Source organism: Wyeomyia smithii, chromosome 3, assembly GCF_029784165.1.
Source record: "Wyeomyia smithii strain HCP4-BCI-WySm-NY-G18 chromosome 3, ASM2978416v1, whole genome shotgun sequence".
In the NCBI taxonomy this organism is placed as follows: domain Eukaryota; kingdom Metazoa; phylum Arthropoda; class Insecta; order Diptera; family Culicidae; genus Wyeomyia; species Wyeomyia smithii.
This window is the reverse complement of record NC_073696.1, coordinates 233,090,841-233,107,025: the sequence shown is the minus strand read 5'-3', so window position 1 is coordinate 233,107,025 and position 16,185 is coordinate 233,090,841. Positions and strand designations below refer to the sequence as shown.

General features: G+C 38.8%; 1 protein-coding gene across 2 annotated transcripts in view; it reads left to right on the top strand.

The window, feature by feature from the left end:
- The window catches only part of LOC129727909 (ras-related protein Rap1), a 44,819-nt gene extending 28,922 nt beyond the window's left edge, over window positions 1-15,897 (top strand). For both annotated transcript variants that reach the window (XM_055686187.1, XM_055686186.1), the window contains exons 3-6: window positions 6,592-6,699; window positions 6,770-6,898; window positions 6,967-7,119; window positions 13,327-15,897. In XM_055686187.1, coding sequence (XP_055542162.1) covers window positions 6,592-6,699; window positions 6,770-6,898; window positions 6,967-7,119; window positions 13,327-13,416 — 480 coding nt within the window. In that variant the 3' untranslated portion in view covers window positions 13,417-15,897. The remainder of the gene's footprint in view (window positions 1-6,591; window positions 6,700-6,769; window positions 6,899-6,966; window positions 7,120-13,326) is intronic.
- Window positions 15,898-16,185: the final 288 nt, after the last annotated feature.

Below are 16,185 nucleotides of genomic sequence, written 5' to 3'. Positions count from 1 at the left end.
CAAAGCAATTCCAATGGAAAAAATATTGTTTAATGATTGCTCGGCTGGATTTTATTCAGTTTTATTTCCAAATGGTCCTACATGTTATTCTTCTATTAGGAATCCATCTACAATTGATTTGGTACTAACAAATCAAAGCCATTCATGCAGTGATTTATTAACTCATGCTGACTTTGATTCTGATCATCTTCCCATAACATTTGCTATTTCCCATGAAACTATATCGTTCTACGATCGAGGAAAATTTGAATGATGATATTATTTTACAAAATAGTGCTAACATTGACAGAGCATTAGAAAATTTTAGCAGCTTAATACTCAATGCCCGGAATTTATCAGTTCCTAAGGCAAGAGTAAAATTTAATGCACCAATTATTGACAGTGAACTTCAACTTCTTATACGTTTGAAGAACATACGGAGACGTCCATACCAAAGATCTCGTGATCCTGCTTTGAAAATTATTTTTCAAGAATTACAAAAGGAAATTAAACATAGATTCACTCTCTTGCGAATTGAGAATTTCATGAGAGAAGTTAAACAACTAAAACCTTATTCAAAACCTTTCTGGAAGCTTTCGAAGGTTCTTAAGAAACCCTCGAAGCCCATTCCAGTCCTTAAAGATGGTGATTGCATTTTTCTAACGAATGAACAAAAATCTTAAAAACTTGCTCAGCAGTTTGAGAGTGTTCATAAATCCAATTTGAACGTAGTAAGTCCTATTGAAAATTAAGTAAACCAAAAGTATGTTCAGATCACCACCAAAGAATTTCTTTCCGAAGAGGTATTGGAGACAAACTTGAATGAGGTGCGAACCATTCTCAAAAAATTCAAAAACATGAAAGCACCAGGAGATGATGGGATTTTCTATATCCTCATCAAAAGACTTCCCGAAAACTCTTTAAATTTCTTGGTAAAAATTTTTAACAGATGCTTTGCACTAGCACATTTTCCTACGAAATGTAAAAATTCCAAAGTCACTCCAATTTTAAAACCCGAAAAGAATCCAGCTGAGGCATCAAGTTATCGACCAATTAGTTTACTTTCCTCTATTAGCAAACTTTTTGAAAGAATAATTCTTAAAAGAATGATAACACATATTAATGAGAACTCAATTTTTGCAAATGAGCAGTTTGGTTTTCGCCATGGGCATTCCACTACTCATCAGTTACTTAAAGTAACAAATATGATTCGAACTAATAAATCTGAAGGCTATTCGACTGGAGCTGCTCTTCTAGATATAGAAAAGGCATTCGACTGTGTTTGGCATAAAGGTTTAATAGCTAAAATGTCAAATTTCAGTTTTCCGCTTTACCTCACAAAAATGATTACTTACTTACTTTACTTTTTTGGCTAGCGGACCGTTCACCGGTCTAGGGCCGAACGAATTAGAGATGTCCAGCTTCTTCTGTCTTGGGCAGCCGTTCTCCAGTCTCCCCGTACACCAGCAGATCGTGCATCTTCTTCCACCGCGCACATCCACCGCGTGCGAGGCCTACCACGGAGTCGACGGCCTCTTCCTGGTTCTCTACTGAAGATAGTTTTGGCGGCTCTCTCGTCAGGCATCCTAGCTACGTGTCCAGCCCACTGAAGCCTGCCCCGCTGTATTACCTTCACTATATCAGCATGTTTGTATACCTGGTACAACTCGTGATTCATGCGTCTGCGCTACACTCCACCTTCCAATTTACCGCCAAGTATCGATCGCAGAACTTTACGCTCAAAAACTCCGAGCACTCGTCGATCAGCTTCCTTCAGCGTCCATGCTTCATGTCCGTAAAGGGCCACCGGGAGTATCAGCGTCCTATACAGCGCTAGTTTTGTGCGAGTTTGCAAACTACGGGACCTTAGCTGGTTACGCAGTCCGTAGAAAGCCCTGTTCGCAGCTGCAACTCGTCGTTTCACTTCACGGCTCATATCGTTGTCACATGTCACAAGTGTACCAAGATAAACGAATTCGTCAACCCTTCAAATCGTTCCCCATCTATCTCCACCTCAGCACCAACACCACGGGGACTCCCACGCTCTCTGCCAGCTACCATGTACTTCGTTTTGGCAGAGTTAATGACAAGTCCCAATCTCGCTGCTTCTCTCTTAAAAGGTACGAAAGCCTCCTCCACGGCCTTACGGTTGATACCGATGATATCGACGTCCTCCGCAAAACCAAGAAGCATGTGAGATTTCGTGATGATCGTACCGTTTCTTTCGACGTTTGCTCTTCATACTGCACCCTCAAGAGCGATGTTAAACAGTAGGTTGAGAGCGCATCCCCCTGCTTCAGTCCATCCAACGTTACGAACGAGGCTGATGTCTCGCCAGCTATCCGCACGCACGATTTTGATCCCTCCAGTGTCATACGACTCAGCTTTATTAGTTTCGCAGGGAAACCGTGTTCCAGCATGATCTGCCACAGCTCATTTCTTTTCACTGAGTCGTATGCCGCCCTGAAGTCCACAAACAGATGGTGAGTCGATAAGTTGTACTCCCGGAACTTATCGAGGATCTGTCGCAGGGTGAAAATTTGATCCGTCGTGGAACGCCCTTGTCGAAAACCAGCCTGGTATTCGCCAACAAAGGATTCCGTTAGCGGTCTCAATCTGAAGAACAGGATACGGGAGAGCACTTTATATGCGGAGTTGAGCAACGTTATCCCTCGATAGTTGCCACAATCCAATCGATGGCCCTTCTTATAGATAGGGCATATGAGGCCTTCCAACCAGTCGTTCGGCATTTGTTCGGCCGCCCAGATTTTTAGTCTTATCTGGTGGATCGCATAGTACAGCCGCTCGCTTCCCGCTTTTAGAAGTTCGGCCGGGATACCGTCCTTCCCAGCGGCCTTGCCGTTTTTCAGCTCACTAATCGCCTTTTTCACCTCCTCCTGTGTCGGTGGCTCCACAGCTTGTTCGTCACTCATAATCGTCATCCTGTTCCTGCTCTGCTCATCCGGCTCCTCACCGTTCAATAGCGCCTGAAAATGCTCCTTCCGCCTGGCTGCAACCGTCGGTTTATCAGTAAGCAGGTTGCCGTCCTTGTCATTACACATGACCGGCACAGGGAAATTCCTGCTTCTGACTCTGTTGACAGTTCTATAGAATCTCCGCACGTCGTTTTCAGCATAGCTGTCCTCTGCGCTGGCGAGCACCTGCTCCTCGCAGTCGTTTCGATGGCGCCGTGAATACTGCTCCACAGCCCATTTATGTCTTCTACTCCTTCCTCCTGCTGTTCTGCGATCCGTTGATCCAGCTCTCTGGCGTATTCTGCTGCCACGCCATCAGCTTTCAACCGCTGAATGTTGAAACGCGTCGTCCTCTCTGTACGAGATTTCAGCACGTTCGACAACCGTGCGCGGATCTTACAAACGACGAGATAATGGTCAGAGTCAATGTTTGGTCCCCGAAAAGACCTAACATCAGTAACATCCGAAAAGTGCCGACCGTCAATCAGTACGTGATCGATCTGGGAGCAGGCTTCTCCATTTGGATGCCTCCAGGTGTGTTTCCGAATATTCAAACGTGGAAAATAGGAGCTACATATGGCCATTCCTCTGGCCGCGGCAAAGTTTATCAGCCTCAGGCCGTTTTCATTGGTTGACGAGTGGAGGCTATGCCTTCCAATGACCGGACGGAAAAATTCCTCCCTCCCAACCTGTGCGTTTGCGTCTCCGATGACGACTTTTACGTTGTGTTTTGGGCACTCGTCATAGATTCGCTCAAGCTTGTCATAGAACTCATCTTTGACTTCATCGGATTTGTCGTTTGTCGGTGCGTAGGTGTTGATTAAACTGTAGTTGAATAATTTGCCCTTAATCCTCAACACGCATATACGGTCATCTACGGGCCTCCACCGGATGACTCTTGTTTTCTGATTTCCCAGCACTACGAAACCGACGCCCCGTTCCGCTGCTTTGCCGCCACTGTAGTAGATGTGGTACTTGAAAGAAGTGCGTGCAATAGGGTCTACTGCACGGAACTCCCTTTCTCCGGAATTTGGCCACCGAACCTCCTGAATCGCTGCGATTTCGACTACCTGCCGCTGTAATTCTCGAGCAAGCAAGCCAGCCCGCGCCGGTTCATTGAGAGATCGGACGTTCCAAGTACCCAATTTCCAATCGTTTACCTTAATCTTTTTCCGTGTTCGTAGCCTAGGTCTTTGCCGATTGATCCGTTCCGTATTTCTAAATTCGTTGTTCGTGGTTGATGAAAGGTTTCGGTATGCTACCTTACCAGGGTCGCGATACCTACATCCTGCTGATGGGGCTGCCATCTTAGGTGTAGCTGGCGGGATACAGCATTCCATAATTCAGCCGCCCGCTCCGGGTCAGACGCTGTTGTACGCCGCCCTTATGGGGATACAGCCGCGTACGACCCCCTTCCCATTCAGCAAACGACCATAGTTTCCACCGGGGTTGGTTACCCGATCTCCGCTAAGGTTACTCGTATTCAACAAAAATGATACAAAGTTATTTAACTGACCGCACTCTCCAGGTTAACTATCTAAATGGTAAATCTAATAGATTGCCTGTTAGAGCTGGTGTGCCTCAGGGGAGTATCTTGGGCCCAATCTTATAAAACATTTTTACTTCTGATCTTCCTGATTTACCATAAGGTTGTGAGAAATCTCTGTTTTGTGACGATACAAGCATTTCCGCAAAAGGAAAAAGCCTTCGTGTTATATGCAGTCGGCTTCAAAAAAGTTTAGATATATTTTCTTCATACTTACAAAAATGGAAGATTTCCCCTAATGCTTCAAAAACACAGTTAATTATTTTTCCTCATAAGCCAAGAGTTTCATTTCTCAAACCCACCCATAACAACGTTATTAAGATGAACGGTGTGGTCTTAAATTGGTCTGATCAAGTTAAATACTTAGGGCTAATTTATGATAAGAATCTTACTTTCAAGGAGCACATTGAAAATATCCAGTCAAAGTGCAATAAGTATATCAAATGTTTATATCCTCTTATCAAAAGGAATTCTAGACTTTGTCTCAAGAATAAACTGTTAATTTACAAACAAATATTTAGACCAACAATGTTATATGCAGTTCCCATCTGGACAAGTTGTTGTGCAACCAGGAAGAAGACACTTCAAAGGATTCAGAATAAACTTTTGAAAATGATTTTGAAGCGTCCTTCTGGTTTAGCACGAACGAGCTACATAGGCTCACTAATGTAGAAACATTAGAAAATATATCAAGCCAAATTATCAACAAATTCCGACAAAAATCGTTGCAATCCTCAATTGCAACGATTAGCTCACTTTATAGTCAGTAAGATAGTTTTAAGTTTATTTTAAGTTTCGTTTTATTCCTTATATTCCTTTTTTTTCTTGACCAGTAGGTTTAATAATTTTCCTACAATTACATTATCTTAACTGCGAAAGCTAATAACATTCAATAATACTAAAAAGCGTACAAATATATATAAAAGTGTTGAAATGTCACCATTTGTGGCAGAACACACAATACTAATTCTCAATAGATATTTTAGTACATAAATAAATCATTACAAACTTCCCCCTATAAAAAAAAAGCTTTCAACGGCAGCGACAACTGTATGTCGTATACAGTAAGGTCGCTTTTTACGCGGTTTTTTTTACGCGGGTTGCTTTCCTCCATTACTCAAAAACGGTACAAGATATCGACCTCATTTCAATCACGTTTTCCGTTTTAGGCCACGAGTGATCATATATCAGTTTTTAAAAAAATCACAATTTTTGGTGTAAACACTCAAAATTTAAAATATTGAATTTTGGTCTCTAGATTGGCCACTATCATATTCAAACGTGGTTTTAATGTTTTAGGACGGTTTTCTTTGTTATATTTGCAACTCAGAAAAGTCGTTTTTTACGCGGACCCATACAAATTTGGAACGCATCCCCCGCGTAAAAAACGACCTTTATGTATATGAACGATTGTCGAAATTTTCTAGATAACCCACTAGCACTAACATCGGCAGGTGCCAGTACTATGCTCATCCAACGCCGCGTACGGTCGGTGTAGACAACAAGAGGTAAACAATGTTCAAAAATTTAAATAATAGTTTTTTACTTATTTTAATATGAACTATGCCTACAAAAACTAAATTTTCGTGAACCACAAATTAGCGAAATCATTTTCAGAGATGGCTTGACTCAGTTTTCTGAAAATTTCTCCGAAATTACTCAACCACAAATTGGATTTCGAAACCACAAATTAACCACTAAATATTGGTGCTAAAAGAATTAAAAAAAAAAACTTTGTCAAGCCATCTTGAAATGAGCGTTTTGATATTCCTTTATTTACTTTTTTTGTTTGGACGAAAATATTAAGTGCCAGAACAATACCCAAATCTACATCCGTACATTTCAGAATTGAATTCGCATTATACTAGCTCTCATTTCCACAGAGTGAGAGAGAGAGAGAGAGTGAGAGGAAGTGGAGAGGGCAGGAAGGTACGTGACTAATTGGGCAATAGCTGCTTGAGGGTAAAATCAATATTTTGTGCAAGTTTTTTTTGCAGATTTATCAATGACATTCCATATCAGCACTGCACTGATTGCTATTCACATGCTAAAAAAAATAACTTCATATTTCTTCTGCTTTTTCATTTGTAGGGCATATTCGTGGAAAAGTACGATCCAACGATAGAGGACAGTTACCGGAAGCAGGTCGAAGTAGACGGACAGCAATGTATGCTGGAAATTTTGGACACTGCCGGGACGGTAAGCATGCCATTGTTGTTACAAGAGATATTTTCATTAATAAAACAAACTTTTCTCTTTCTATATATAGGAACAATTCACTGCGATGCGAGATCTGTACATGAAGAACGGACAGGGTTTCGTGCTAGTGTATTCAATCACAGCACAGTCTACGTTCAATGACCTGCAGGACCTACGGGAACAAATTTTAAGGGTGAAGGTATACAAGACTTGAACAATAATCGAAGTAGGGTGTTGATATACAGCTCAAATGTTGGCTTATTTTAGGATACTGACGATGTTCCAATGGTGTTGGTCGGCAATAAGTGCGATCTGGAGGACGAGCGAGTAGTCGGAAAGGAGCTGGGCAAAAGTCTCGCCAATCAGTTCAACTGTGCATTTATGGAAACGTCAGCCAAAGCCAAAATTAATGTTAACGACGTGAGTAATGGGCACACTGCTGCTGTGTTTGCTTTGCATGAAATGAATTATTTTGGAGACGTTGTTCTTTCTTCGAGTTCGTTCGTGTATATATATTCTGTAGTATTTTATTGTTGAATTTGCGTGCAGTCAGAGAATGGAGAGGGGCAATTCTGCACTTGATTGAGATTCCTGCTCGAAAAATTTTGCATTTTAACATTACGATAACTTGTTTCGGGTTTTGCACTCCATTGTTGCATTTCCATGAAAATAGTAATAATCGTAGCAGCAGCATGAACAATCTTACTTTATACTGCCTTTAAACTACTGGTCATTACTGGATTTAAAAAAATAATTTCCGCACATTGATTTGATTACCAGATTTAATGTAATGCTTAATGCTAATTACATACATTAGGATCTTATAAAACTTAAGCTAATAAATTTTAATATAAAAATAAATCCTTAGTGCTATATTCCGCTATCGCTGCTTGACCTTGTGTTGTTTATTAGACACAGACTTTACGGCGAACTGCAGTGTATATGACAATTGTGTGGCTACGATCCTACTGACACTTACAGTATCTCCCGAAAAGGCAATGGTAAATATTAATAACACATTTTTTTATCTAAATTTGAGGGACTTCTAATCACTGCAAGCACCTTGAATTAAAGCCTTTTCGGGTTTTCGAACATTTGATGAATTACAGGAGGATGGTTAATTAGTTAATGCTAGTTAAATTCCAAAACACCTGAATTATTTTAAGTAATTTTTATCATTATTTAGATTTGTTAAATATCCCGATAATTGTTTTTATGTTTCTCGATGCCTAACTATACTAGCAATTTGCGCCAATTCTCATTAATTATTTGTTATGCACTTTTCGTGTTTTTTATGAATCCTATAACAATTGATATTCAATAAGTTTGAGGTCAATAACTTTCTCTACAGGCATCGTAGTGAAGAAGAGTTTTTCCCAGGAAAATTTCCTACAATATCAGGTATCAATATTTTTTGGGAACCAAGTGAACATCTCCGAAAAACAAGATTTGAACAAGTGGATTTTCCTATATGAAATCCTATATAATTTTTTGTAGATGACACCAATTCTCGACATTAACCGCATTTCTAAGACTTAGGGCATTAAAAAATCGGTTTTGATAACTACATCAATTTTTCTATCGGTCAAATCCGCAACTTTGGCCGCTCTAAGGTACCACTCCGAAGACCGATTAACCTCAAATTTTTCCTGTGGATTTTCGACCCCTTATGCCAAACGAAATTAGAGGGCCATTTTTTCCATATATTCCATTGGCCCAAGCTAGAAAATTTCTATTTCCATTGGCACAATGATGTTTATGTTTTTATCTAAAGCCAATAAAAAAACACTCTGTGGAAATAATGTGGTGGCCCTGGAAAGATTTCGGGACGATTTGTGGCCTCTGAATATCATCCCTTTTCCAGAAATACTCCTGTTAGGTAATATTCGGTTTTCGAAACCCGCAAGTCACCATCTTTGACTTCTAAATGGCATCTGAACTCGATTTTCAGCCTCTGTGTGTCATCCCGACTACGAAAATACCCCTATTGGGTGGTATTAGGTCATTTTACTCTGTTTTTCAGAAACCGTAAGTGACCTTCTTTAATTTCAAAACGGTTAGTCAAGGCATCATGTTGATTTCGAAAATATTCAAATTGCGCGTTGTGTATGGAGGATTACTTTATTTTGAAAGAATGAGCATCGCTGCAGTCTTCCCCAGGCTTCCGAAAAGTAGCGCCGTACGACACTAGGAGAAATAAGCAATACAATGAGAGGCGAATTAGTTTAAAATGTGCTGTCATGAAAAAAGAGTACTTTTCAGAAGGCTGGACTCTGGAAAAAAGAGTACTTTTCAGAAGGCTGGACTCTCCACCATGTGAAAATATAGTTTTTTACTTTTCGTTTGGAACCCTCAGGAAAATGATAATGAGCTTTCGAACAACTTTTTTTTTCTTTAAAAAGTGTTATGACAGCGAAGCGTCTAACTACCGAAAGGATAGTACGGTGCTAGAAATGGAAAAAAAATGCAAGACCTGCTGAAGTGACGTAATGAAAGTATAGGTTTAGTCGAGTGTAACTTTCGTTTATACTAGAAATTATCCAAACTCCGCTAAAATTTGAAGTTATGGTTAAATTACCTTTTTTTGGACTTCGGCGCATAAAGTTTATTTTTATCTCAGTTATTTTTCAACCAGAGCCTGAACTTTTTTTTTACTTCTCTTTCAACTTATCTTGAAATTTACCGGTTATTTTTGTAAGAAAACTACCAAAATACACTAGCACTTTGAAACTATATTCAATTACGAATAGAATAGAAGCTGAGTTATATTTTTCTGAGAAAAAAAACAGAATTTTTAACTTTCATCGCACAATTATTTTGACTGTTTATTTCACGTGAAACAACCATCACAAGATCCCATCAGAGCCTCTTGCATTTTTTCTGCTTGTAGCACCGTAGAATAAACAATTCAAATACGCATCGACCAATGAGAGCTGAAACAAGGTCTTCTTCCCTTAGCACACGCGACACTGAAGTATTCAAACGGTTTGACTTTATAACCAATATGTTGTTGTTGTTATTTTAGCCACTCTTACCCACAAAGAAACGCCTACCAAAAGTTTAAGACTTGGTAGTTAGGTATAAAAGCTAGCATGCAAAAATTTAGCAAGACTGAGCAGGCGAGTTCCACAGCAGACGGACTACAGGTTGGTCCAACCGCAGCACTGCACAGCATTGCTGAAGTTGTACGAACATGTTAGTAATTTCGTCCGGATCTGTCGCGTCACGTTAGCCTTCAGCCATTTGGCCATAATAGCTGTGACTGTTCCGGTAGCGTGCGTGTATGATCGTTTTTATCTAAAGCCAATAAAAAAACACTCTGTGGAAATAATGTGGTGGCCCTGGAAAGATTTCGGGACGATTTGTGGCCTCTGAATATCATCCCTTTTCCAGAAATACTCCTGTTAGGTAATATTCGGTTTTCGAAACCCGCAAGTCACCATCTTTGACTTCTAAATGGCATCTGAACTCGATTTTCAGCCTCTGTGTGTCATCCCGACTACGAAAATACCCCTATTGGGTGGTATTAGGTCATTTTACTCTGTTTTTCAGAAACCGTAAGTGACCTTCTTTAATTTCAAAACGGTTAGTCAAGGCATCATGCTGATTTCGAAAATATTCAAATTGCGCGTTGTGTATGGAGGATTACTTTATTTTGAAAGAATGAGCATCGCTGCAGTCTTCCCCAGGCTTCCGAAAAGTAGCGCCGTACGACACTAGGAGAAATAAGCAATACAATGAGAGGCGAATTAGTTTAAAATGTGCTGTCATGAAAAAAGAGTACTTTTCAGAAGGCTGGACTCTGGAAAAAAGAGTACTTTTCAGAAGGCTGGACTCTCCACCATGTGAAAATATAGTTTTTTACTTTTCGTTTGGAACCCTCAGGAAAATGATAATGAGCTTTCGAACAACTTTTTTTTTCTTTAAAAAGTGTTATGACAGCGAAGCGTCTAACTACCGAAAGGATAGTACGGTGCTAGAAATGGAAAAAAAATGCAAGACCTGCTGAAGTGACGTAATGAAAGTATAGGTTTAGTCGAGTGTAACTTTCGTTTATACTAGAAATTATCCAAACTCCGCTAAAATTTGAAGTTATGGTTAAATTACCTTTTTTTGGACTTCGGCGCATAAAGTTTATTTTTATCTCAGTTATTTTTCAACCAGAGCCTGAACTTTTTTTTTACTTCTCTTTCAACTTATCTTGAAATTTACCGGTTATTTTTGTAAGAAAACTACCAAAATACACTAGCACTTTGAAACTATATTCAATTACGAATAGAATAGAAGCTGAGTTATATTTTTCTGAGAAAAAAAACAGAATTTTTAACTTTCATCGCACAATTATTTTGACTGTTTATTTCACGTGAAACAACCATCACAAGATCCCATCAGAGCCTCTTGCATTTTTTCTGCTTGTAGCACCGTAGAATAAACAATTCAAATACGCATCGACCAATGAGAGCTGAAACAAGGTCTTCTTCCCTTAGCACACGCGACACTGAAGTATTCAAACGGTTTGACTTTATAACCAATATGTTGTTGTTGTTATTTTAGCCACTCTTACCCACAAAGAAACGCCTACCAAAAGTTTAAGACTTGGTAGTTAGGTATAAAAGCTAGCATGCAAAAATTTAGCAAGACTGAGCAGGCGAGTTCCACAGCAGACGGACTACCGGTTGGTCCAACCGCAGCACTGCACAGCATTGCTGAAGTTGTACGAACATGTTAGTAATTTCGTCCGGATCTGTCGCGTCACGTTAGCCTTCAGCCATTTGGCCATAATAGCTGTGACTGTTCCGGTAGCGTGCGTGTATGATCGTTATGTTTATGTTATGTTTACTTGCAGTGTGAGCGAAGAATAACAAGAGAACTAGAATCATTCCGTGTAATCGGGATTTGGCAATTCAAAATCAACGCTTCTCTTCAAGGTTACCAATCAATTAATGAAAAAGAGATTTGAAAGAGAATTATAACTTCAGTTAACCGCTTCACCACAATCGAATGTATTCCCAAACCTGCTGCAAAAAATCACAAGGGTTGTGTGCATAGCCACGACCGCAAGGTTGACGTAGAACTACACAAGTTTGTTTTGTTAAATTACTTGTGTTGGATGTGTTTAAACTTTTGTGCAAAAGAGGAGTTAAAATACTACCGAATTTCATTTGCACATATACATACAACATCACTGAATAGGAACGGAACAAATATTAGGGGCAAACAAGATTGTGCAGATAGAGATAATTAACTTTTGATTATACAGGTCGGACTCGATTATCCGGAACATCAAAAATTTTTTCATTCCGTATAATCGAGTTTTCCGGATAATCGAATCACACAAAAAATACTGAAATTTTGCGATTAACGAACATAAAATAAATATTTGTTTTCTTTATTTTACTTGTATGATGCAGTGGCGTAACCAGAAGTTACTTCTGAGGTGAAAGGGGGTAAAATCTTAGGAAGCAAAAAAAAAAATAAATTGGACATTGATTATTTTCACTCAATTCGAACTTGTCCCAAACATGCAGGAAGTGACTTGAATGGTAACAAATATGACAGAAGAGATGGTAAAGGCAAAATTTCGGAATAAAAATTGAAAACGGACACCAAAAAAATAAACTTCCGGACAATCGAGTCTAAAATGCCGGATAACCGAGTTTCCGGATAATCGAGTCTCCGGATAATCAAGTCCGACCTGTAACGCAAAATGAGGAAATATTGAATCTTCAATAATTTTTTTGTTGTTCTTATAGGGACAATTGTTGTTCAATTTTACATCGGATATTTTTATGACGTGCGTCGAAACACATCCTAAACTGTTTCGGCACGTTAACGCTTCCATTCGCTTTCTGTATAACATCGGCCTAAGGGAAGTGCCGGCTGCACCTACCGCTGAGCCTGTTCTACCACTACTGCTATTGGTACCCGAAGATATTACTCTTCAAATAAGTGTTTAATTTGTCCTCTGAAGGTTAGTTTGTTGTTTAATTCAACATCGGTATGATGCTGATCGCATCTTTGCCATATCATTGACAGTGCAAAAATGGCATTCCTTCTGATAACACAGTGGAAAAGCTGTTTCCGCACTGAAAATTTGACTGCTCATATATTTTGAATACCAGGATTCCAGAACGGTAGTGTGTTGTCAAAATGAGGTAACTTTTATTTAAAGAAAATACCGGCTGATATATCTACTACTGATGGTGCCCGCTATCGCACAAAAACAGCTGTTTGCTAAAGGAAGTACCGATGCACCAGCTGGCCCAGCCACTATCAATGGTGATGCTCGCTGCAATTGTCTCAGCTGCCACTGCTGCTGCTGCTGCTAAGTAAGGGAACATTTATAAATGACGTAGCATTCGAGATTGACAGTTAAAAAGCAATAAACTGAGTACAAAAACAAAAAGTGTTGCTTTTGCTACTGACAGAAACAATTTTGTCGGCCCGTGCCAGCTTTGAAAAAATATTCACGAGCTCATTCAAATTGACAACGTTATTAAGAAACATTTGTCAGAATGGTCAAGAAAATCGCTCAATTGTTTCGCCAATCGCTTTCCACGAAAAACTCATTTGCTGTAAACACTGCCTTGTTGTTTATGAATTTGTTTTTTTTTTCTATCATTGCAGATTTTCTACGACTTAGTCCAACAAATTAACAAGAAATCGCCAGAAAGAAAGCCCAACAAAAAGAAGAAATCGCTGTGTGTGTTGCTCTAAGTACGCTATTACTACTACTACTATTACTACTAATGAAGGAATCGGAGGGAAACCTACAAACAAAGGTAAACAGTAACGAAACATAAATCGTTCAGAGTTAAGAGATAAAAAAAGTTATGAACATTATATTAATATTAATTAAAAGTAAAACGGGAAAACCATGTTACGGTGAAAAGAAGATACAGATGTAACAAGCGCCGCAAGGGAATTGACAAAAATTGTGCAACCGAATGTGGGAAAGATTCGACAGAGCATGATCGTTTGTAATAGTTGTATCAGCAAACCAGACATCATTTCAGTGGAAATAAAAGCACTACTTACTTGATAATTTCAAGTCAAAAAAAAAAGAAAAATCTGACGCTGCACAGAGAACTACAAAAATTAAACTATGAATCTTAAGTGAAAAATAGACGAGATACAAAAGAAAAACATGCGTTGCCACCGCCATCATTGTTAATTGTGATTTGTTCACTCATTTCTCGCACACACATAATCAAATATAGAAATGGACGTTCGTTGTAGCATCTTTCCGATACACGCTAGAAACACACGACTATCATTGATGTGTTTCCTTTTCAAACACGTGTGTGATTACTCTTTTTCTAACCGTGATTTTTGGCTTCCAATTCTACACTCACACCAACACAACAATACTGAAAACCTGAAGCTTTTTGCTTCGGTAACGATAGATGAAACAAAAAAAATAAGAACAATATAAGCGAAATCAAGGACTAGAACTTTTGCGCGGACGCTTTGAGCTAATAAAAAATATAAAAACTTCAAGAGACTTTCTTAGAATAGGTGGAATACACAGTTGTAACACACTTCCAAACACACACATTCACAGTATACAGACACATTGACATGAAAAAAAAGTTCGTTCAGTCCATGAAAAAAGTAATACCTTGCAACTTGAAGTATTATTGAAAATGTAGAACACTTGAAACCCACTAGAAATCCAACTAGATTTTGTACTGTTTTTTAAAGCGGTTTACTACATTTCCTACTGTTTAGACCTCGGTTTAGACAGATCCTATCGCAGGAAGAACGAAGATTGAATACCCCTACAGGGGAAACGGGAAGGGGGATCATAGGGGCAGGATTAGCAAAAGTTGGATGCTTCTTTAATAAAAATATACCAAACCGAAGTTTGAAACCGAAAATCAAATTTTGAAGTGCCAAACAATGCATTAACTCTCCCACTTTGACACTTAAACATACATCCACATACACACATGTGTTTTCTACTCTATCACACATACAATCACATACTTCTAGGGTCTAGAACTAAAAAAGGACCTGCAAAACTAAGACTTTTCTCGATTGCTTCTTCCTACCATTAACTTTCCTATCGTTGATTTTTAAATGATTCTAATTAAAAATCCCATTTTCCGGTATTGTCTTTTGCTAAACAAATACTTTTAACATAAAAATAAAAACAAACGCAATCGAAGTAAATAAAACTAACAAATTGAAATTATATTCATAAAGCAAAAAATAATAACAGTTCGCCTTTTGTTCGAGTTTTAGACCGTATATAGAGAAAATGAAACGTAATCAAACATGAAATCGTCATCGTCGTAGTTGTCGTCGTTACACAAAAGAAAAAAAAACCTTACACAAACGAAAAGTTACAGCAGCTGAGTCAATGACCCAAAATGTGCTGCAAACTACAAGAAAAAAGTAAAGAAAAATGAAAAAATAGATCCAATAGTTGTAGAAGATTAATGCACCAATCCTCACTCCTGTCTTTCCTTTCCGTTGTGTGCTATCCTGCAACTGTTCTTGGGAACTAGAATAATAGTAGATAGATAGTCCTTCCAATTCAGCACAAGCCATTCGACTTTATAGCAGAAAAAAGAGAAAAAATGAAGAGGTAAATCAAAACTGGTGCAGTATGAAATCACAGTGACTCGTAAACATTTAACGAACAAACCCCCTAGAACGAAATAAAGTTTAATACGTAAAAAAAAAAACATTGCAAGCTGATGTGATTGTCGTTAAATTTCCTTTACACATCCACGCACGTACTCACGCACACACAGGAGATGTTCAAATTAAATAAAGCAGACATGTGTCGAACACACCAATACACACGAACACACACACACGCCGGTCCCCTTCGACAGCGTGTGATCGCAGTAACATCCACACGAAAACTTAAATTGATTTGCGCTCTAAATTTGAGTGTATCTGTCTTATCAGGTGATGGAAAAAAACTGCATTTGAAAACTGAACGGAAAGATGACACTGTTTATTGTAACAGCCGTAGGCTGATGCCTACGGCTGTTACAATAGTTAGTTTAGATTGTTATCGTCACTTAAAACAAAAAAAAACTCCTCTTGGCTGCGGCCTAGCCGCAATATAACAAACTCCTTTGAAATGCCATGGAATTACCAAATGTTTCCATAATCGCTGAACTACGCGATTCAGTTGTGACCACTCCAAAAAAAGCAAAAAAAAAACGAGAGAACATAAAAGGAGGAGGGGGGAATAAACCACCAGATAGTTGTATCTACACTCTCACATGGGAACAGAAACACATAAACAAACAATCACACACTCATACAGTCTCTCAAAACAACTACACGCGCATACAAGCGATCTTCTCTCATATACGGAACATGAAGAAATGAATGAAACAAGATATAACCATGCAAAACAATCTATTTTCTAATGAATAAAAAGTATATATATACAAGATATTGAAAGTGTGTCATTTTTTGTCCGAAAATCAGTTGTTTCTTGGAAGTGTAGGCGAAACTGCA